This window comes from Phoca vitulina, unplaced genomic scaffold (genome assembly GCF_004348235.1).
Source record: "Phoca vitulina isolate PV1807 unplaced genomic scaffold, GSC_HSeal_1.0 scaffold85, whole genome shotgun sequence".
NCBI classification, from domain to species: Eukaryota; Metazoa; Chordata; class Mammalia; order Carnivora; family Phocidae; genus Phoca; species Phoca vitulina.
In genome coordinates this window covers 3,390,185-3,413,815 of record NW_022589788.1, presented here as the reverse complement: position 1 = coordinate 3,413,815, position 23,631 = coordinate 3,390,185, and the positions used below count along the sequence as shown (strand labels likewise).

Below are 23,631 nucleotides of genomic sequence, written 5' to 3'. Positions count from 1 at the left end.
TGTGTGTAGGGGTGTGTGTGCATATGGGTGTGTGTGTGTGCATATGGATGTGTGCATATGTGTGTGTGGGGGTGTGTACGTGTGCATATGGACACATCCATATGCACACACACCCATATGCACACACACCCCTACACACACATCCTCATATGCACACGTACACACCCACACACACACATGCACACACACCCATACGCACACGTACACACCCCCACACACACATATGCACACATCCATATGCACACACACCCATATGCACACACACCCATATGCACACGTACACACCCACACACACACATGCACACACATCCATATGCACACGTACACACACACATACACCCATATGCACACACACCCCTACACACACACCCACATATGCACACACATCCATATGCACACACACATACACCCATATGCACACACACCCCTACACACACGTCCCCATATGCACACGTACACACATATGCACACCCACACCTGCACACACACCCACACGCACCTGTACACACACCCCTACACACACCCATATGCACACCCATATGCACACACACACTTGTACGCACATGTACCCCTTTTCGTGCACATGTGCACACACACATACACATACGCTCTTTAATGAAAATGGGATCGTGTAACATACTATCTTTAACATGCTTCTCGCAGGAACACGTTGGACACACTTCCCAGGGTAACAGGTGCAGATCGGCACCACTCTGACAGCGCCCGCCCAGTCCTACGTGAGCCTGAGTGTCAGTTACTCAGACAAGCCTTAGCTGTGGCGCGGGGACGCAATACTGATTTGACAGCCCTGTGGACAACAGTTGCAAGCACAGCTTTCTGGGCACCATCGCTGTGTAACCAGGCAGTCCCCGGGTGGCATGACAGTCCTCACCGAAGGCTCCCAGTTAACCTCCAAAAGTCTGCACCGGCCTGTGCCCCATGGCAGGGCTGAGAGGGCCGGCCCCACACCCTGACACCTGAGGACACCCCAGCCCCCAAGGGCACCCCAGCAATGACCCAGGCCCGGACCGTCCCACCACCAGCTTCCCCACTCTCCAACTCACATAGATCACGCGGCTTGGAGACCCCGAGGTGCTGGAAGCAGGTACAGAAATGATGCTCTCGGAAGAGCTTCTGGTTTCCTGGATAGGAGACAGGAGGAGAATGAAAGCAGGATATGTCGATGCCGGAAGCTTCCAGATGCAATTACCACAGGTCACACTCCAACAGAAATGCCAGTTATGAGACTTTTTTTTTTTTTGGCAGGTTGAAAGAATTCTTAAAATAAACACGCAGGCTTGAATGAGCCACTGGAAAGCTGTAATCAGACCGACACAGGGGGTGACACGGGCTGCAAGCATGGCAGCCAGCGCTCTGCACGGCTGGAAACGCTCCAATGATCACCCGGCTTGCACGCACGGAAATCATCTGTGTTCCCGAGGACAAGAGCAAGTGATGCATTTTCAAGTGGTTCTGCGTGCTCTGGTAGCAAAGGCCATCCTTCTACCCAGAATGTTGCTGCTCAGAGGTGTTATTTTCCGCCTAGATTATGGGGGTGGGGGTGATTGCTCATTCTAGCAGCCCGGTCCTCCGCTGTCGGACTCCGCGGCCACCACATCTGTGACCTGCTCCTCGAACGTCCACCCCATCCTTCCTCCTTCCCCTATCACATCTCCTGCTTCGCCCCAGGGACGGTTTCCCTGGCCCCTCCTCTGTCCCCTGCATCGGGGCCGCCCATCCCTGCATGGACACCCTCCTTCTCCAGCTCCCAACCCACTCTCTATGCCTGCGTCTCTCCCCACCTGTAGGGCGTGACCTGGCGGGTGCCCGCACCGCCTGATCCAGCCTCCACCCCTGCCTGGACCACCCACCGCCTGGCTTTCCCATGCCTCCCCAGCCAAGGACGCGGACCTGCCTCCCCACCCCGCGGACAGCTCCCCCTGGCTGCCTCCTCTCGGTGGCCCACACCCACTGCAGGGGTGTCAGCAGCCTGGGAAGGGCCACGTCACAGACTGAATTATGTCTCCTGAAACTCATATGTTGAAGCCCTCACCCCTAGCACCCCAGAATGTGACCCTGTTTGGAGAGAGGACATTTAAAGATATAATTAAGGGAAGATGAGGTCACTAGGGTGGGTTCTGATCCAAGCTGGGAAAAGGGGATCAGGACACAGACACGCACAGAGGGATGCCCGCGTGAGGACACAGGGAGAGGGCAGCCGTCTACATGCCATGGAGAGGCCTCGGAAGGAACCAACCCTGCCCGCACACTGAGCCAGGACCCTCAGCCTCCGGGACTGGGAGAGGATACATTTCTCCTAGTTGAGCGACCAGCCTGCAGCATGTTATGCGTGGGCCCAGGACACTATCACGGGCCGTGGAGCCCTCCCCTCCCAGCTAGAGGACCCCCAGCTCCTCCTTCACTCAGCAGGACAGCAGCGAGGACAGGACAACATCAGGAGCAGACGGGAGGCCTCTAAGGCCTGGGGAACCTGATTGCAGCCCTGGTTGTGCATCTGGGGAGGAAAGAGTAGACGGAGAGGGTGTGATGCTCGGGGTCACCTCCTCACTCGCCCACGCATCAGTGCTGTCACGTGGGGCCTCCCACGCTCCCATTGACGGCCAGCTTCCTCCAGGACCAGGCATGGGGCCGCCCACTCCCCTCGGGGCCTGCCCTGCCTCCCAGGGCCCTGGCTGTGCCCCAGGGCTGGACGGGGCACTGACCCAGGGCTTCCGAGGGCCAGTGGGACACAGCCTGACCCCACTGTGCAGTCTTGAGTCCTCGGCCTCCCCCAGGTCAGGCGCAGCATCCCATACTGTTTGCAGAGAAGATCCTGAGACAGCTAACGGGTGTGGGTCTCTCCCTGGCCCTGTGTGCAGGTGGCCCATCTTGCCGGGCCCAAATGAGGTCCGTACACATTTTATACATTTGGAAAAAACCCTTTCAGTCTCTGCTTCCTTCTCTATAAAAGGGAAAAACCTCCCTAAAAGGCACTTGCCCTTTCTGAGGATGCGACTAGAGCTATGACATGCTGGGGGCCGGGTGCCGGCAAATCATCTTTGCTGTTACTTCAGCTCAGCTTGGGCTCAGGACAGTCTGTAAAGCAGACTGACTCCGGGTGTTTTAAAGGAAGGGGTGCCTAAGCGGCGTGACCCAAGGACTGCCCCGTGCCCGAGGAGCACCTCCCGCCCAGGGGCGCCACCACCATGACCAGGGCACTTGGGCTGCCTCAGTGCCCCCGGGGGCTGGCTGTGCTCCAGCTCCTGCAAGGTGTCCCCAGCGGGCAGCCCCTCCCTCTGTGCCCTGTCCCCAGACGGGAGGGAGCCGAGTCCCGGGAGCTTCCTCCAGGGCCCAGAGACCCGGCTTCCTCTCACTTTCTATCTGGACTCCAAACGCCCAAAGGAGCCTCACAATTAATCAATACCCAGTTGTGTTCTCAGGGGCTTGTTCACACCCGCAGAGACAGACGGGGCCGGGCTGCTCGCCCAGCCCCAGCACTATCCCCAGCCTGGCCCGGACAGACACTGTCCTGTAACAGCGACTAGGGCACCTAGCGTTAAATGGAGAGGAGCGGGTGTTGGACCCCCTGCACCGTGTCAGTGTGACTTGTATGTGACCCCGTGAGAACCAGGTCGCCCGTCTCAGGCATCTCTGCGTTCCACCAGCTAGCCAGAAGGTGCTCAGCAGGAGCTCAGCGGCTAGCCGTGTGTGCAATGATCACATGACCCAACGACCAAGGATGCACCAGGTCCGCACCCTCAGCGGACACCCAGGAGCCATCCTTGTCCTGGGGAGTGGCCGTGCCCCCGGGGGATGCAGTCAGGGAGGACAGAGGGCCCTCCCTCTCCTAGCCTGTCCTGGGGGATCCCAGCGCTGGCCTGGCCTGCTGGAGAGGAACTTGGAGGCACGGACCGACCTGGTCCAATGGGTCCCGGAGCCTAGCAAGGAGGGGCACTTGTTAAATGACTGGTTATTGGTCAATTAATGGTGAGTTAGCTCTTGTCTGGATTACCAGGTAGCAGTAGATCCAGCTCCACCTGGGGGCCGCTTTCAGAGAGAGTTAGTGATGCCCGCACCACCTCTGCTGTGTTTCTCAGGGGCCGGCCTCGGCGAGCGGACCAGGGGCTGACCCGGGGCTGACCCAAGGCTGACCCAGGGCTGACCCAGGGCTGACCCAGGGCTGACCCAGGGCTGACCCGGAGCTGACCCGGAGCTGACCCGGGGCTGGCTGTTTCATGCTCCTTAACCGGCTTGCACAAAATGAACAGTACAGGAAAGTACAGCTCTGTTGTCCTGTCTCGCAGGCCAGGAGCAGCCAGTCCGGCCAGGAGAACTATCTGGAAGGGGACCCGTGTGCCAGCCCCGTCCGCTCACTGCCGGCCCCGCCCCGGGTCTGTTCTCACTTCTCCGAGACAGAGGAGGCTCTGAGGGGCCGGAAGGAGGGAGGGAGGGTGAAATGCGGGACAAGCAGGCATGACCGGGGCCTGGATCCTGTCCCAGGACACAGAGGGCAGGCCCTGTGTGCACCAGCCTTGGGCACGGCCCCAAGGAGGGAGCTCTTCTCAAGGGACGGCCTTGGCACCAGACGTTCGCGGGGCATCTGCAGAACCACGGCCCAGGAAGCCAGGCCTGGCTGGGCAATGACCCTTTCCTCCTTCCCTGTCCGGCATTCAGACGACCTCCCTACCTCTGGGCCAGTGGCCGCGGTCATGGCGGGCTGACCTCTGGGCTGAGAGCAGAGGGGCCTGCTGCTGCCAGGCCTGGCCGGACCTGGGCTCCCTGCAGGCCCCGAGGCCAGCTCCACGGCCGGCTCCAGAATCCAGGGGCAGGGCTGGCCGTCCCGACCTGTCCTTGAGTGGGCCGGCCGCGGGCTGACTCCCCCTTTCTCACCCGGTCACTCTCAGGAGACGGGCCTGGAGGCTTCTCAGCACGTGGGCTCCCTCCAGGTCCCTCTGGGAGGCCTTCGGGTTGGGATTCGGGGAGGGGTCCACCGACAAAGGTCAGGACCCTGTGGTCACTTCTAGGTCAGGGATGCTGCCTGGCTCATCTCTGAGGCCTGGAGTAGCCCAGGGGCGGTTACAGAGGGGATCGGGAGCTATGTCAGCCATGGGAGACCAGGGTGCCCCTGCCACTTACCGTGACCCGAGTCGTGTACATGACCAACTGGGCGTTCCCTGCCCTCCTCGAGCACACGAGCTTTCCCACGCCTGCGAACGTATTACCACGTGCGACCACAGGGACTCCGAGCCTGATGTGCCTAAGGGGCCTGGGTGGTAGGTCACTCCCGGTGCCGTGGGTGGACTCCCTGGGATCTCAGGTGAGGAGGGCACGGGGGAAGGGGTCCGGGCACAGGTGGTGACAGAGGTGGGGTCAGGAGCAGACCGCGCGGCCTCCAGACCCGGGAACGGAGGGGGAGAAGGCTCTCCCTAGAGCCTCCAGAGCGAGCACAGCCCTGCCCCCCATCCTCAACTTCTGGCCTCCAGAGGGAAGGGAGATGTCTGTGGTTCTTTAAGCCACCAAATGTGTGGTCATTCGTCACAGCAGCCCCAGGGACAAATACAATCAACAGCTTCCTCCCGTAGTCTCCACGCTCTGCGTCCCTGGAGCTGGGAGGTCGGCTGTCACGTGGATCTGCCCCCCAACCTCACGTTCACACAGCTCCCCCCGCCCAGTGCTGGGCCTGGGACGGGCCTCACCCTGCACATGCTCAGTGCGAGCGCCCTGGGCCCCCTGGCAGTGGGGGGCCCCGGGGCCCAGGCAAGTGGCGGCAACTGTGGTCCTAGAGATGGAGGAGCAGGGGCAGGGGGAAGGCGGGGCAGCGCTCCCGGCCCCAGTCCCAGTGTTCTAGAATTTGGGCTACAGTTCTGCGAATTCAGCCAAACTGGTGGCAGGGGTCATCTGTGTGCCTGGGGAGCAGTGGGCCTGGCCACTGGATCCCCCCGAGGTCCACTCCCAGGCTGTGGGGCTTCCTGTGCCCCTCGCTTCCTTCTGCACGGCCTGAGAGGACGCTCGGGTGACGGAGGAGCAGACACAGGTGCGGCCGACCCCAGGGGGCAGGGGCCACACACCTGCCCTAGGGCGCCTCGCCCCTGCACTGCAGCTCCTGCCACTCCCTGTACCCCGGGGCTGGACCCCTGGGCCTCTAACCCTCAGGGCCCCTCCCTGTCTGCGCCCCCAGGCCCGCAGCTTGAGCAGCACCCAGCTGGCGGTCTGTGCCCACCAGGGCTAACACGGGGGCTCTCCAGGCCGAGCGCGCCTCCTCTCTGTGGGCGTCAAAGGGGACCCTCTGAACTGGATTAAACCAGAGGCCTTTGTAGACACTTGAGGACTCTGAGCAAAGCAACCAGCACCACTTGAGAAACAAGGTCACAGATGAAGGGCAGGGCCGGCCCTAGAGAGGAGCCCAGGGCGCAGTCCCCACCTTCGGGCCCAGCCTGGCGTCCACAGAAAGGGGTTGAGCAACAGCGTGAGGCTGTCGCGGGTGAGGGGAGGCCTGGGGGACACAGAGGAGGTGCCTCTTCTCCACGGAGCCCTCCTACCCCGGCCCAGTGCCCCCTGTGCTCGGGTCCCCGTGGCCACCAGACATGACGTGCACGTGTGCCCCCCCATGCCCAGAGCACGTGGGGGCAGGACTCCATCACCTCTGTGCCCTGGGCCAAGAGCAGGGCCTGCCACAGCCAGAGGCTTGGTGAGGTTGTGCTGAATGACTGAGGGTGAGCGTGAGAGATGCGTGGGAAGCGGGGGCTTCCAAACCCACCAGAAGCAATTTCTAAGGGAAATGGGGGATTGTCCCTCTGCTGGCTTCCTTCAGCGCAGGCCTATCAAGAGTTTGCCGCACTGGGTTGGGGCCCACCCATCTGCGGGGGCCGGTGTGGGGAGGGTCTCCTCCACCAGCCAACATCCCTGTGAAGCTCAGAGGCCCAAGTCTGTGGGGTCTCCCTCCAGCCCCACGAGAAATTCCCCAAACCTGCAAGTTCTGGGGATGGGACCAGCTTGGGCTGTGTCCACACTGTAGAGCTAAGGGTGAGGGGTCTGTCCGCCCTGCCCGGGGCCCTGCCTCCAGGACCGCCAAGTCTCAGCCTGCAGACTTAGCTCTGACCCCATTTCCTCCGGAGGCCGTTCCTGACCGTGCGTCCTGCCTCCCCTCCTCCCATCCACTGGCGTCCTCGGTCCCCCACCAACAGCCTTCGCTGCAAATTTGCTTGTGTAAGGGTCAATTTCTGTCTCTCCCTGGAACGTCAGTCCCGAGAGGACAAGGTCCGTGCCCACCTCCTTCCTCACCTGTGCCTGGCGCCCAGCTGGGCCTCTGAGCGGTAGAGAATTTGGCCTCGCCCAGAGAGAGGTCCGGCCTGCACCCTTGACCCTGGAAGGTGATCTGTGTCCACTGTCAGAGTGTCCGTTCAGGAAGGGGGTTAACCACACCCAAAAGTCTTAGGATGGGGCCCGGCCACACTGGAGACACCAACCGTGTGATCTGGGGTGGTCTAGGGTCATGCCACTGGACCTAGTGAAATCACTATGTCAATCAGTCAGTCAGTCAGTCAGTCAATGGAGCCCCAGTAAGATCTCTGGACACAGAGCTCCCCTGCCGGGCAATACTCCGGGCATGCGGTCCTACACAGGCCGGCAGGTCCCCCGTCCAGTCTCCAGGGCAGAGGAGCAGCTCTGTGTCTGCCCCCCTCCCAGACCCTGCGCCACGTGCCTCTATCTTCGGCTCATTCCACGTGTATCCCCTCCTGTAATAAACCCCAACCGTGACTATCATAGTTTTCAGGGAGTCTGTGAGTCCTTCCCATGAATGACTGAGACTGATCACAATTTGGGGCCCCTCAACCTTGCAGTTGGTGTCCCAAGTGTGGACGATCTGGGGACTGTTTGGAGACCCGCTCATGTCATAGCTGTCCCCAAGCTTTTGCAGCCCTCATGCCCTCTGGACCCATGGAGAGGTCTGCGGGCCAGGACAGGGAGGCCCCGAGACGCCCCGCCCCACCTCGCACCATCCTCAGCACCCCCAGGCCTCATGACACCTGGCCCGTGGCCTGGTGTGACCAGCCAGCGAGCCATCAGACGCGGGTGACGGCACATGGGCCCCAAAGAACACACCGGAGCAAGTAGTAAATTCCACCAACCTTGTTTTTGTCTTCAGTTCTGGCTGCTTGTCGGCACGCCGGGTGCCAGATGGAGGAACCTGCGGACAGATCCCCAAGAGGGAGGGCTCAGTGTTACTTCCCACGATGCAGACGCTGCGCAGGGAGTCAGAAGCGGGGAGCTGGTAGTCCACACGCGGACGCTCTGCTGGAGGGGGTGCTGGGCCTGGGGCAAGCAGATGGCCGCCTGGCCCCAGGGGCTCATGGCCCAGTTTGGGGGGCCGGAGGTGTACAATGAACGGGAAGCGCACCACTGTGAGCACTGGGGACACCCGGGGTGCCCAGAGGAGGCTTCTCGGAAGAGGGGTGTCAGGTGGCTTCTCGTTCAGAGGCGGGGGAGAGAGGACGGGCTGCCCATGGGTGCGGGGGTAGCAGCCCGGCCCAACCACGGGCACGGCTGGGGCTGGGGCCAGAGCTGGGGTGGGAACCAGCCTCGGGAATGGGAATGAGGCTGGGGGGCAAGAGCTCTCGGCCGGGAGGCAGGAGGGGGAACCTCAGGTGGGAGCCGGGGTGTGGGGTGAAGAGCAGGGCCAGCCTGACTCTCTCACTGACTCCCTGGGTCCTGAGACCAATCCTGCCTCAGTTTCTTCAGCAGCCAGTGCGGCCCCACCACCCACGCCAACATCCAGCACCATCAAGGTAACAAGAGCACCACGGGCCCCACGGGCCCCACGGGCCCCGCCCTTTCCTCATTCGAACTCAGGTTCTCCAGGTGTCAGATTCTCCCCATCTGCAAACAGGGCTGATAACGTTCCTCGCTCATCAGGCCAGTGGGAGAATCCGATGAGGTTAATCTGGGGTAATAACACACCGGAACGGTGCCTGGTGAGCCGTGGCATAGGCGTTCGCTGTATTACCGCCGTATGTCCAGTGCGGGTGGGCTCGGCGCGTGTCCGCCCTCCCTGCGCCCCAGCTTTCAGGGCCCGGAGCACCTGCTCTCCCTCCGGGGCCTCCCTGGATCTCAGCCTGGCCCCCTCGCCCCCTTGGCCGCCGCAGCTCTGTGTCTAGGTTCATACCCCATCAAGGAGGGGGCTGTGTCTGTTCCGTGCCCCTCCCCGCCGCCCAACAAGCCACACAGGGCCTGGCGCGTGAGAGGCACTTAAAAGTGTGTGTGAAGGAAAGAGCGACGTCCTATTTCTGGCTTGCAAAGGCTTCCAGGTCACATGAACTAATGGCCGGGAGGGCAGTTTATTACTGCCTCGCTCTGGCAAAACGTCTGCATTAGCCTGGAGCTCCTGGGGAGACCACGACTGAGGGTGTGTGTGTGTGTGTGTGTGTGTGTGTAAAACATTCATTTTTGACAGCTATGATTACCAAAGTAATAGGTAAGTCACTGATATTCCTTATTAAAAATTAAAGACACCCAACAAAGTATAAATAAGAAAATTAAAACCGCCTATAACCTCTGAGCCCCTCTTGCTCGGGCAGCTTTTTAGCGTTCCCGTGCGTTTTTCAGAGAATGCGGATAATGTTGTACATAGTCTTATGTCCTACGATTTTTGTTTAAAGTGTCTAGAACGTTTCCCCACGTAATTAAATATCAGAAGCATAACCGTGAGGGCCGTGCAACATCCCACATGGAGAGGAGGATTTATCTGTCCCTCGCCCGCTGGTTGCAGTGTTTTATCTCTAAAGTCACGTTGTTGGGGGGCTTCCATGGCACGCCAGTTCCAGCACACCCCTGCATTCACTTAGGGCTTCCTGGAAACGGAGTCGTGTGGACATTAAGGCTGTTGATGCACTCTGGCGATTTCCCAGTTTTTGCCACACCAGCCAGGTAAGAGGCCCATTTCCTTGATTCCTCACAATGGGGACGCGACCCTCCTTTCAGTCCTTGTCAACCCAATGGGGGAAAGTAGTATCTAATTATTCTTTTCATCTGGGTCTCCCTGATCATTACTGAGCATCAACAGCCCCTCCCCTGTATTTACTGGAAAGGTGTGCCCCATGGTAGGTGGTGCTGGTGGTGGCAGGGAGGGGGTGGGCTGCCCCGTCCTCCTCGAAGGCTGAGAGGCTCACTGGGACCCCTGCTTTTCAGAGCTTCAACTGTACGGGATTCACCTGTCAGCACCTTCCTGGAGCCCCAACATCCAGGTGGACCAGGCAGAGGGTCTCAGGGTGTCCAGGCTGGGCGGGGGCCAGACCCCCCCCAAAGAGGCCCTGGCCGGTGCTCCAACCCGGGTCCACCCCTTGTCACACCGACTGGGAAATTTGAGGCTGGGAGAGGGGATGGGACTGGCTTCCATATCCCACAGAAAGTCATGGCAGGACTCGCTTTAGAAACGGGGTGCCAGCCACAGCCCAGAGCCATGAAGAGCGCCTTTATTCCCTGAGACTGGGTCCCTCTTGATGGCGAGCTCCTGTCCCCATGCTGCGGTCCCAGCCCATTGTGCTGGGCATCAGAAAGGCCTGAAAGCACTATTTACAGCGGGGGCGATGCTGGACGGGGCCCCCTCCCACCCAGACGTCCCAGCAGCAGCGGGAGGGGTGCAAAGGACCCCTTTCATGGGCTCTCAAGCAGAGACTCAAGGAACAAGAGGGGACACCGGGGACGAGGCCAGCCTAGCGACGTCACCCCACGAGGCTGGGCTCAGAAAGGCAGGCCTGTGTGACACACAGCCCCAAGACGACCGGCCCATGAGGTCATGAAACAGCCTGTGTGTGGCTCTCCCATCCGCCCAGCCCTGCTCGGCCTGCCTCCGGGGTCACTGGACACAGACGGATTATTGAATAGAAACAGTGGCTGCAGAGATGGGGTCTCCAGACCCAACCCATCGTCTTGGGGAGGGGCCGAGCAGCCCCGGGCCGTCACCATGTCCCGTTTCTCTGCCTCCCACACGTTGTCACTGGGCTGGGTGGGGGGCTTCCCGGCTAGAGAGGTGACACAGGCCACCCACCAGTTCCCACCCAGCATGGGGCACGGGCCCAGGGCATGTTCCTGTCTTGCCCTAGGGGATGGGGCAACGCGGTTTTGTCCTTACCTTGAAGATACATCTCCTCGCCTTCCGCAAACATCCGGCCGCACCGGACGCATAGCGCACACAGTGGGTGGTAGTGTTTTTCTCCTGCCTGTAAAGACAACGAAACAGAGGTGTTTCTACCGAAGCTAAAGGGGCCACGGAAGCAGCCACACTTGGCTGGGGGGACAGTGTGCCCACATGAGGGGTCCTCAGAGGATGCTGCGTGTGTGCTATGTCCCATATCCATCGGGGTCTCAGGATGGCACCCGAGAGAGCCTGGGTCCACTGGGTGCTCCTGGGTTGTCCAGGGCACTGGGTGTGGAAGCAGGCCACATGCACTGGGGCCACATGAGCCAGGGGCCACATCTGGGAGCAGAGACCCAGCTGCACCACCCGACCTCCAGGCGAGCAGGGTGTCACCCAGCTCCTCCGGCTCAGTGGCTGATGGATCTGCCTCCCTCATGGGGCAGGGGGGCCAGGTCCTGTCCGTCTCTGTACCGGAGTTGGGGGGGGCAGCGGGAGAGGGCAGAGGGGAGGCCGAAGCTAACGTGACTCTCCAGGTGGAGGCACCGGAGGTGTGGGCTGTCTTACGCATCTCCCTATTGCTCAAATTTCTCAATTAGCATTTACTGTTTTTATAATCCTTAGCATCCATTAAATTAAATGCAAAGATTAATACAGACATAACGTCAACTAATCACATTGGCTGGCGTGGCGTAGTTCTGGATGGCACAGAAGAATCGCCCCAAACTATCGTACTCGGCACCCCTCCATGGTAATATCGTTAGCGTTGGGGTAAGGTGGGCGGCAGCCGGCTGGCAGCCGTGGTGCTAACACCACGTTTCAGTCTTCCCTGACGTGGGAAGGTCCGATGACCGCTTCCTGAATGTGAGTTAGTAACAGCACTTCCGCGGATGAGCACGGGAGGGGCTCAAATGCACACACGCATCTCACTCTCCTCCTTCACCACCGAGCCGTCGGAGAACCCCTGCTCCAAGCTGACCCCTGTGGCAGGGAGGAGGGATCCTGAACACGCTCCTCTCCCGCGTGATGTGCCCCGTGGCACGGCCCACTGATGCATCCAGGCGAAGGGATTCTTCCCGGGGAGCGTGGGGATGCTGCATCCATTGTCCTCCCACCTGCTCTGGAGCCTCCTCCCGATCCCTCCGCTGGGAGCACCTTCCCCCGCTCCACCTGCCCGGGCCCTCCCTGTTCTTTATCGCAGCTCAAATGCCGCCTCCTCCTGAAAGCCTCCCCCGCACACATCCCTGGTCTGGGCTCCTGCTGGTTTCTTCTTCCCCACTAGACAGGGAGCCCCTCGGGGGCCACGCCTACCCAGGGCCACTTCAGGAACCGCTAGTTGGCGGGTCCTCTCCGAGTAGAGGGTCACAGGGCAGCGCGGGCCCAGGCAGAATGAGGGCGAAGCAGTCATTTCGGTGATTTTAAACATTGTGACCTCTGACCTGTCCTCGTGCCCGCATCACCCAGGCCCCCTTCCCACTGGTGGGGAACAACCCCCATGATCTCAAACAGCAGGAGTTCTGCAACACCCACTGAAGGAGATAGACCCTGGCATCTACACGGGGCATCTACACCTGAGTAGGAGGAGAGAGAAAACCGTGGGGACGGTTTCTAAGACGACAGGCTTGAAACCCCAACCGCACGGATGAGAATTAACACAGAGTGGAGAGGCAGCCCCGGGCCGCTGTGAGGGGCTGGCCCTGCATACACAGTCTTCGGCCTTCGGGGACGCACTCCCACCCAGACCTGGCAAACGTCCTCAACCCCCCAAAATAACAGCAACTCCACCACCGTTTCCATAGCTCGAGCCGAGGCCCTTTCACATGCTACCTTGTCTTCACTCTCCAGAAGCCCTATGAGCTACATTATTATCCTCATTTTCCACATGGTGCACAGAGAGGTGGAGGGAGCTGAGAAAGGTCACACAGCACAGAGCTGGTGGAGCAGGACTGGAGCCCAGGAGCGTGGCCCTTTGTGGCCTCCCAGCCCCCAGCCTGGCAGTCCCAGCTCTCGGGTGCTGACCCCAGCGTCACCTGCTCCCCAGTCCCTGCCCTGGACAGTCCACAGGGAAACCCTGAGACACCCAGGAGGGAGGAAAGAGGCAGACACTGGAGAGCACAGATTACATTCACACGAAGTGCAGAACCAGGCCGATGAGTCTCCTTTATTAGAGTCAGGGAGGCGGCCGCCCTGGGGTTCCTGGGGGCTGGGCACGTTCTCCTTCTTGATCGGGGTGCTTGTTACACAGATGTGTCCGGTTTATGGACACCGATCAAGCTGTAGGATTCATGTAGGATTCTGTGTGTGTGACACGTCAGCAAGACCCACAGGTGGATCGATGACTGAAATTAAGAGCTAAAACTACAAATCTCTTAGGAGAAAACAGGGGTGCATCTTCATCCCAGGTTTGGGAGTACCTTCTTGGATTGGGCACCAAAAGCATGAATAGCAATAACAAAATAGGTATGTTTTTTCTCACAAATATCAGACTATTGTGCATCTGAGGACATGGTCGAGAAAGTGGAAAGACAGACTGTGGAATGGGAGGACAGCTCAATGTCAAAGAGACAAACAGTCCACTTAGAAAGTGGGCAAAGAGCTCGAATAGACATTTTTCCAAAGAAGACACACGAGTGGCCGAGGAGCACATGCCAGATGCTGGATGTCACCGTCACGGAGGAAGGGTAAGTTCAAACTGCCACGAGACGCCACCCCATGCCCATTAGGGTGGCCGTAATTGAAGTGAGACCCAAGGGACAGTGCGTGTCGGCGAGGATGTGGGGAGAGCGGGGCGCCTGTGCACCTTCTGGGGGGAATGTGCGTGTGGCTGCCGGCGCCTCAAAAAGAGACGCAGAGTTACCACTGGACCCGGTGGTTCCACTCCTGGGTTGGAACAGAATGGAGGCGAGAGCACAGCAAAAACACATGTCTGCACAATTTGGACACGAGTGTCCACGGCGGCCATTTTCACAGCGGCTCCAGGGTGCAAACAGCCCCAAATGGCCCCCGGGGGGCAAGCAGATAAACAAACTGTGGTCCAGCCACACAGTGGAATATCCTTCAGCCTTAGAAAGGACTGGAGTCCTGACACGTGCGGCCCCGAGATGTCCTATGAGGACGTCGGTGTCCTGTAAGACAGGACACCAGAGTTCTGTCTCCACCATGTGAGGGCACAGGGAGAAGGTGGCCGTCTGCAGTGCGGGCAGCAGGCCCTCCCCAGGAACCGATGGACGGCAGACTTGCTGCCCCCAGCACGGACAGGAACGCTGCCTGGGGTTTCAGCACCCAGGGCCCAGAATGGCTGCAGCAGCTCCGGCGGACTAAGACCCACTATAGAGTCCAAAGTCAAAGCGCCCTGGCTCCTTGTATCGGGCCCCACGGTATCTCCTGTCCTCTACCCCGGTGGCCACAGTGACTGGATGTTCCACGTCATCCTGAGGCTGCTGCAGCCCCTGCCCTTTCAGAACCTCTCCTCCCCATTCCCGTGCACTACGGGCCGGGAGCGTCAGCACCTGGGGTGTGGTCTGTGCAACCACCCAGCCCCCAGCCGGGCAGATGGCCCAGCCCTGCGCCAGGTGGGTCTCAAGATGGCTCGGATTTCTGAAGAATATTAAAAGCTCATGAGCTTCTGCAGTGCGTGGTTTTAAAGTGACGTGTGTGCCTCCGACAAGTGGCTGTCATCTTGAATAAGACAGAACAAGGCTCATGAGGAACGCAGGAAGGCGGGCTCCAGGGGCCTAGAACAGCGCGGGCCCAGGCAGAACAAGCGCAGCTCCTTACTCAGGACCAAGTCAGCGCGGGGGACTGGAGCACGTCCCACCACCGACACGAGGGCGCAGCCAGCCCCGGGGACTCGGGCAGTGTCTCTGGGCTCCAGAAGCTCCCGCCCCACACCCGGCTGTGGGCAGCACAGAGGGATAGGCCCCGCACATGGGAGGCAGGCGTCCCCTCACCCCTGGCCCCTTCTGCTCCCTGGACAACAGGCTGCGCCCCCGCGGCCCTCTGTGTGCTCCCCTGGACGCCAGGCTGCAGAGGGCCGCCCGTGCCACTCCCGGGCCTCCACCGGCCCGAGGCACAGCTCCAGTGTCCTTGTTGAGCTGCCAGAACGGACTCCAGGTCGAAAAGACCTCATCACCAGCATGCGCCAAGATGATGAAATGTACCGTGAAGCTAATGAAAGCCTTCAGCGGAGTGTCTGGCAGCCGTGCAGACTTCCCGGATCGGCTCCGCGACCTACGACCCCCCAGGAACTACGTCCCCCCAGGAGAAGAGCCCAGCTCCTCACCATGCAGGGCCCTGCGGGCAAAGCCCTGTGCGATCGGCAGCCCCCTCCCCAGAGCCCCTGACCTCACCCCTGCCACTGTCCCCCCATCGCTGACCCCACATGTTCCCTCTCGGCTCGGGGTCTCTGATTTCTAACTGCTAACAGTAGTTAGTCTGGGTGGTGGTGTTTATTATGGATGATTTTTCCGTTTATTTTATGATAAACAGGTATTGCTTCTGAATATGTTTTTTTAAGTAAACACATTCATCAAATTACAAAAAGAGAGGGAGAAGTGGGGCCTTGGGAAGCTGACTTGGTTTCCGTCCTGAGGAAATGGTTTTATTTCTTTGGAACATATTTTCTCCCATTGATACAAGTCATACCTGCTTAGGAGGGTAAAATGGAGCATGCCAAAGGAAGACGGGGAAAGCAAGTAACGGATGTCCTGTAGCCCCAGGGGATGGTTTATTTGAAATGGAGAAATGTTTAGGGGCTGCCTGACCCAGGGCGGGAGCTGCCTGCGAGGCCCCCCTCCCACCAGGGCTCCTGGGCGGTGGGGGGGGGCAGTGCAGGCTGGCAGCCCAGCCGCCACCAGCCTGGGACAGGGGACACAGGGAGTGTTCGGAGGGTCTGTAGGTGAGTGGTGGGTTAAGGAAGAGAGAAGGGAAGGCGGGCAGGGGGAGGGAGAGAGGGAAGGAGGAATTAATTAGTGGTCCCAGAGGGACCCTGGGCTTCTCATTACCATGGAGACAGGCGGGCTGCACCATGCAGGTGGGGCTCAGAGAGCAGCACCAGCACCGCAAGGGTTAAGGAGGGCAGGGCCCACCCCCGCCCCCGCAACTCCCACCTGTGCAGGGAAGCACTCCAGCCAGCAGAGAACAGGGCAGGGGTGGGGCGAGGGCGAGGACTGAGCCAGGGACTCCCCTCGCCCCCCTCACTCAGCCCCCCCTTATGGAACTCTGGGTCTAGTTGGTCTGGTCACACCGCTGTCCCCGCAGACAGTCCCGTAGCCACCTCTTAGCTCTCTCCGTGGGGGATTCCAGCCATGCAGAGGACCGCCCCAGGCCCCCCACCTCTGCCCCCACACCCCAGCCCTCCCCACACCCCCAGCCTTCCGTCCATCTCAGCAATAGGGTGGGGGCAGACAGCCCCTCCCACGTCCCCCCCAGACCCACGAGGCTCCTTCACCTGCTCCCCGGCATGGAGCAGCCTCCCTGAGACAGACACCCCGAGACACGCAGGATCGGGGAAGACACCGGGAAGACGATGCTACATATTTAGGAGTAACTAAGGAAGGGGGAGGGAAGGCCCCACGGTTGCCCCGGGATGCACATTTCACAGGGGGACGGGCAGGCGTTCTGGAGCCCGGCGTCAAGATGGCACTGTGCCCGCCGCACACAGACGCCGCACAGATTGCTGGCTCCTGCTGTCGGGGAAGGGGGCCTGGGTTGCTCCCCTGCTCGGGCTCTGAGGACAGGAAAGCTCGGAGGGGGACGGGCATCTGGTGGGGACAAAGCGGGGGGGGGTGACAGGTGCCCCAGGGAGTCTCACCTGGCCGATCTGTCCCAGCTCCCTGCAAGCCCACCCACCTGCAATCCCGCATGGCTCCTGCAGCCTCCCCCTCAGCCCTCCGAAGCGCCTGGCCAGGCCTCCTACCTGCACGGGGTCCTCGCAACACAGCCCAGTCCGATCGGCCAGCCCCCACAGCCCCTCTCCAGGGCCTGCTCCCCAGGCAGGTCGGCTGGAACGGGCAATGTGACTGTGAGGACGGGCACGCTCAGCCTTCAGCCAGAGGTCTGAATCCTGTTCCTTCTTTTTCAGATCCTGCCACCTACTGCCACTGAGAGCCCACTGCCCGCCCAGCGGGGCGCCGGCACGCCCGGGGCCAAGTTCAGGTGGTGGCAAGGGGGGGGCGGCGGCTCCCCGCCTGCGGAATCGGGCTCGTCTCTGCCCGCCTGCAGCTGCCGCCTGGCAAAGGAGGATGCTCAGAGCTTTGCAGAGCCCGCCGCCGACTCAGCCACGCCAGGGAACTCGCGAAAACAAAAGCATTAATCTTCCCTGGGAGGCCTTTATCCCCCACCACTGACAAGGAGGAAAATCCAGACCTGTTTTTCTCCTGTTCTTCGTAACTAAGACGGTCCCTTCCTGACGATAAACCGGAGTGCACTGGAGGTGCTCCGTTCGCAGACACCGAACCCCCACATTCTATATTTGGCCCAGCATTAAATACCAAGGACACACAGTGCACATGGGGTCACCCATCCAGGGGAGGCCCGCTGATTACCTGGTGACAATAAGGAAGCCCCTAACCCCCAGTGTTTACCACGGGGCCAGCACTGAGCTGGGGGACACTTCACAGACCATGTCTCATTCAATCCCTGAGGTACTGGAATGTTCTCTTGCTCAGCACAGAGCTTGCTGAGGGCAGGCAGCAAGGTTGGGGTCAGGTCTCCACCCCTGCCCCCCAGGGTGCAGGGGCCAATGCCGGAGGGTGCCAGGACGCAGGTCAGGCGAGGTCCACACACCTCCAACAACAACAGCTCAGCCCACCTGAGCCTCAGATGCACCCCACTCTCGGCCATCACATGCGGCACGGTGCTAAAAACAACACGCAAACTGGCGTCTACACCCGGGGAGAGGCTGCACCGTGGGGAAGGAACAGGAGCCAGGAGCCCGGGGAGCCCGGGTTCAAGTCTAGTTCTGCCACCTGCTCGGGGTGGCCGATGGTCCAGCACACATGTGTGGGAGCCCAGGAGAGAGTAGAAGGTCTGGACGGGGAACAGAGACACGTGGTTTGAACCATTGGCAGTGGGGCAGGCGGGTCCCTGTCCCTAATATTTATAGCGCCATGGCGTCCTGGAAGAGGGTCATAGTCTGCGTCCACATATTCAGAGGATGTGGGTATCAATATTACGTCACCACCCAAGACGATACATACAAGACGCCCGCAGACTAACTTGGTCGTGTGACCATAAGCGCAGATGGAGCTGACGACCATGAAGACCCCAGCCCATGAAGACCCCAGCCCCATGTGAGCAGGCAGCACGTGGGAAGTAGCTACTGAAGGCGCTGGGGTCCACTCAGCCATCAGAGGGACCGGCATCAAGGGACAGAAGGAAGTCACGAGAGCGAGTGAGGACCCACGTTCTCAGCTGCAGACCGGCTCGGATTTCATAAAGACTACACTCCCCGGGGGGGGCGGGGGCCCCACACTCTCCACCTATATGAGCTATGTTCCAATACAGCTGCTTAACAAAAAGGCCTAACGTACCCAAAACACACAAAAAAACAAAAACAGGGGAACCTGCTAACTAGGAAATGCGAACTGGACAAACTCAGAATATAATGTTGTACCAACGGTTTGGTCTCAACTAGAATTACGTGGAGACAGAAAAAACTGGAAGGAAACCAGCCAGAGTTCAGCTACCTATGATCGCATTATCTGTGATCTCCCCCCCTCCGATTTGTGCTCTGTACACTCTCCACAGACCATGAGTGTGTAGTCACACCCCCCCTCAGGCCCCTCTGCAGAGCCTGGGCCCTCCCACTGGGCGCTGGCCTGAGGGGGGGTTCCCACCCTGGGAATGAGGGGAGAGGCGGCCCTGCCCTGGGGGGTGGGTGGGGCACCCCCCTCCCCTTCGCACTCCTGGGGTGGAGGGGCAAAAGAGCCCTAAGAGGGAAAGTGGGTGGGGCTGAGGCCCTGGAGCAACTCTGTCCCTGCTGCTCGGAGGGACATCAAGTGTAATTTCGAGAAAAGCAACCCAGCGCTCAATGTACAATTCTGCCGCGGCACCGGGGACGACGATTATGTGCCAGGCACTAGGTGTGAGTGCAGGCAGGGCAGGAATCCTTGGGGATTTGAAGGGCACCCCCACGCATCCCACTGTCCCCAGCCTCCAGCCTCGGCAGCAGCCCCACACTCTTTAAAATGCCAATATGACCCAGGCATTCCCTGGCTCAGAAGCCTTTGTCAGCGTCACTGCCAGGTGGGGGCCCGACAGCCTCATCCCCCAACCTACCCTCCCAAACCCAGAGGCCCCTCTGTGACCTGGTGGGAAAGGCTCCCAAGTCCCTTAGCAGGGTCAGGGCCCCCTCTCGATTCCCTGAGGTCCTCTGTCACCTGTGCCTTCCCGGGGACATGGGCAGGCCCCAGCACAGAGCCAAGGAGGGGCTGAAGAATGGGGAGAGGAATGGACTGGGTCTGACAAGCCGGTGGGTGGGGTGTGGTCATCCCATGGTGTTTATCTTACTGAGCAACTGTACCAAAGTGCATGCTACATGTGTTTTTCATAGAGACAGAGCCATGAAACTCCCACCCCCCAGAAAGCCCGCCTACCCCATGACTGCTGTGTGACTGGGCATGCCAGGCGACCACTCTGGGCCTCCTTTGGGCACATGGTCCTGCCTCCTGGGCTCACTTTCACTCCTCCAGGCCTCAGACCTCCATCTAGACATGGGAGGGCTGGACCCAGGATTTCAACCCCCATCTCTCCAACTCTATCAGCTTATAGAGGGCACGGGAGAGACAGTGTCCAGGGAAGGCTTCCTGGAGGAGGTGGTCCTCACCGAGCAGGTCCTGGAAGGCTGAGGAAGCTGTCCCCCGGCAGAGCTGGGAGGAAGGGGGAGGCAAAGACTCAGGGGCACTAATTCTTGCACAAACGCACACGAACGTCAGACACCCCCAGAGGCCTGGGAGCAGGACCTGGCCCAGAGGGCGCCCAGCGGCCCACTCACCTCCAGCACGTGCCCCGTGATGTACTTCTCACAGCCGTCACAGCGGATGCCGAACTTGGTGTGGTAGTCGGCCTCGCAGTAGGGCAGCCCGTCCCTGCAACGAGACAGGCCGTCAGGATGCGCACGGGGTTCCCCTGGGGGCCCAGCGGCTGAGCGAGGGCTGGTGGCCACCTCCCAGGCTCACCCGCGGGAATAAGGGCTGCATCTGGGAAACCAAAGATGTTTCCACTGACGACGTGGCTCTTCCTTCCGGTTCGTTCTGTCCCACGTGGGGCGTGTGGATGGGAAACAGCTTATTTACTCACCAGGGGGTGCTGAGTAAATAGAATCCCTCCAAAAGGGGTCTGGGGCGCCCTACAAATCATGAGCCACAAGGTGTGTGTGACAAAGGTGCCCATGCCAGGGGCCACGCAATGTCACGTGGCATAGGTGGTGGGTGGGGACTGCGCCTCTCTGTCCCCGGGTGTGGCTGCAGAGGCATCTGGCCTCGCGGGAGGGGTCAGGAGGGCCGCGGGGGACGTGTCCACTCTGCACGCATATTTACAGCGTGCGCACCACGTTCGTGGCATGGGGAAGCAGTGACGAGCGACACACGGTTTCGGGTGCCCCTCCGAGGCTCTGGGCAGCCCGGGGCAAGTCGCTTCAACGCTGAGCCTCCCCTGGATGCACGGTGAGGGAGGCAGCTGGTTTTCAGGGTTGCGGACGGGAGGACAGTATGGGCACACGGCCAGGCACAGCACCCGGCCCGTGACGGGAGCTGATTCGAAAGTGACCGTAATTGTTATTACAACAGGACATGGCAGGGGGACGGCCCGGAGGAGGTGCCAAGGTTCCTGGGTTGGCCGTGCTCCGTGTGGGGAGGAGCTGGTGGGCAGCTGCGAAGTGAGCAGGCTAGCGCTCACATGCCACCACGCCCCCGCTGTGTGCCCCTGGGCAAGTTGCATAACCTCTCTGAGCCTCGGCTTCCCCAGCCATAAAATGGGAGAAATTATAGTAAGGTCTAAAGACGAGAAGGTGTGGCCTAGCACACGGCAGGCACTTGCCAATTGGTGGCCGAGGCCATTGTCATTGCTAACCAGGCCGCCCCCCGGGTGTGGAGGCCACTGGCAGGCAGGGGCGCCCGCTTCCCCCGCACACATCTCTCCTCCCCCGCACTGCGGAAGTTGCCCCGTTACTCCCGGTTGGGTTTTGATTTTTATGCAGCTGCCAACAGAAGGTAAGAGTTCTCGACTTTTGGAAGACCAGGGCTAATGCCGCCCTCTGGACCTTCTGTAGGATGTAGGACGGGAAGGCTTCCTGGAGGAGGTGGCCTGCAGGACGGGAAGGGCAGTGGGGGGTTATGAGCCCCTGGGGTTGCCGTGGGTGCAGGGTATGTCTCTGACCACAGCCCCAGAGAGGATGAAGCCCTTCCTTCCCGGAGAGGAAGAGATAAATTGAGACCTCAAGGTCTACTTTCAAACGCCACTGACCTCAGGGCCCCTGTTATTTCCACCATGGGTGTCTGTGCCCCAAACTCCGGAGGCTCAACGATTACGTCTCCATGGCAACACCAACGCACCCTCCCTGTCACTTCTGCGACCGTTCTGGAGGCTGCTGAGTGACAGGCGAGCCGAGTGGGTGAGCTACCACGGCAGGAAGCACCCTGGGGGCTGGGCACGTTTTAGTTTATTTTAAAGTGCTCTGTCTCCTGGGGCTGCCTTCAAGGGAGTCACTCTCCCCTTCCCTTTACTATGACAGAGCAGTGGCCAGGACCTTCCCCTGCCTGACCCAGCCTGGACAGAGGCTCGTCTTGGCTTGGGGGCTTTAACTGAAAACGTTTTGTTTTGAGATGAGTATGGACTCACATGGGGTTGTAGGACACCAGACAGAGACCCCCACTCCCGTCACCCCGTTTCCCCCACGAGTGGCCTCGTGCACAGGGAAGGTACGAGAGCAGCCAGGAGATGGATGGGGCACGTCGGCAACCTGGTCTGGATGCCCTGGGTGTGACATGTACTCATGCATGTGTGTGCGTGTGCGTGTGCATGCGCGTATGAGTGTATGAATGTACGAGTGTGTCCATGTGTATGAGCGTGCACACGTGCACGGGTGTGTGTGCATGCGTGTGCGTGTGACTGTGTGCAGTTCCTGGGACGGTTCTGCTCCCTCGGCGTCAAGAACTGGCAGGCTCTCCCACATTAGCTGCCCCTGGAGCTCCCTAACTTGCAGGAAGGAGCCTGCTCCGCACAGTTCAGCTCACCCCCGAACTCTGGGCCGTAGGGGGGCTTCCCTGACGCAGTCCCCGATCCCAGGGACTGAAATGCACCCCTTCCTGGCAAACCAGCTGCTGCTGCTCAGGGCTAAGATCTCCAGAGGCTCCGTCTGCACTGCCTTCTGAGATGTGCTCTCCGACCCCCACCCAGACCAGCCATCACTGCCTCCTGGCCGCACGTCTGCGGTCTGGGGACACGGGGTCGTCTGCGGGAGCAGCGGGATGGCCAAGCACTGCAGAAGTTGGAGCTGGAGCTGAGTCATCTCCTCTGTGACAGGTGAGGCGACTCAGCCCTCTTCCCCTCACTCCTGCTGCTGGAGTCAGCCGGCATCCACCGTGCATTCTGTAGGTGATCCGGGCGCCACGGGAGAGTGACCCCCAGGGACGGGCAAGGGGAAGCATTTACAAAGGCAAAGAGCACTGTCTCTGTTTCGATCCACAGAAATGGAGCTGTGGTCTCTGCGGACCACGCTAAGGAAGCCAGGCTGGTGGGAGGAGACCGCCACGTCGGGGGGGGGGGGGACAAACACGCAGGGCTCTGAGTCCGCACGGGAGACAGGACGGGCGTGACCACAGGAGGGACATGGGAGGAGCCTGCCACTCACTTGCTGATGTACTCCGCGTCCAGTTGCTTCCCACATGTCTCACACTTGAAACAGCCCAGATGCCAGTGTTTGTCCAGAGCCACCAGGGACTGGCCATTTTTTATTTCTGTGCCACAGCCCCCACAACCTGAAAGAAAGAGCAGGATACGGACATTGTCACTGTGGGCCAGGAGGCGTGGGGGCCCGGACCACTGGGTCTCCCGACACAGAAGTGCCTAGAGCCGCCCTGCGGGAGGGAACAGAGGGGACAGTCCGGTTGGGTGTGCTGAATGGTGTGAACGTGTAGAAAACAAATCACAAAGTTCACCCTCGCGGGCATTGAGTGCTGACTGCATGCAGCCTAGGCTGGATGATGACAGAGGCCGCACCTGCCAGAGGATGGGCGCCAGCCTCGGACAGCTGGGGTGTCCTCGAACAAGAGCACACTGCAGGGCGGGGGCTGCCTGGGGGGGAGGCAGCAGGTCTGGGGGGCCCCATCTGTCCTCCTCTGTCGACAAGCAGACTGTGAACCTAAGTGGCCTGACCAACGTGCACCCCCAAGGAGATGTGCCCCCCCCGCCACTCCTTCCTCCAGCAGCTCCCGCTACCCGGATGCCCCTTCCAGGAAGCCCTCCTGGCCCACTCTCGTCAGGACCTCCTGTGGCCGTCT

The 23,631-nt window shown here is 60.5% G+C and overlaps 1 protein-coding gene across 22 annotated transcripts in view; it reads right to left on the bottom strand.

The window, feature by feature from the left end:
- The window catches only part of ABLIM2 (actin binding LIM protein family member 2), a 151,186-nt gene that overhangs the window by 64,326 nt on the left and 63,229 nt on the right, over positions 1–23,631 (bottom strand). For all 22 annotated transcript variants that reach the window (XR_004298263.1, XM_032395440.1, XM_032395446.1 and 19 more), the window contains exons 5-9: positions 22,983–23,109; positions 20,127–20,220; positions 11,129–11,216; positions 8,130–8,188; positions 1,065–1,142 (exon numbers count right to left, since the gene is read on the bottom strand). Coding sequence is in view for 21 of the 22 variants with exons in the window: in XM_032395440.1 (XP_032251331.1) it covers positions 1,065–1,142; positions 8,130–8,188; positions 11,129–11,216; positions 20,127–20,220; positions 22,983–23,109 (446 nt within the window). In the remaining variant the exon portion in view is untranslated. The remainder of the gene's footprint in view (positions 1–1,064; positions 1,143–8,129; positions 8,189–11,128; positions 11,217–20,126; positions 20,221–22,982; positions 23,110–23,631) is intronic.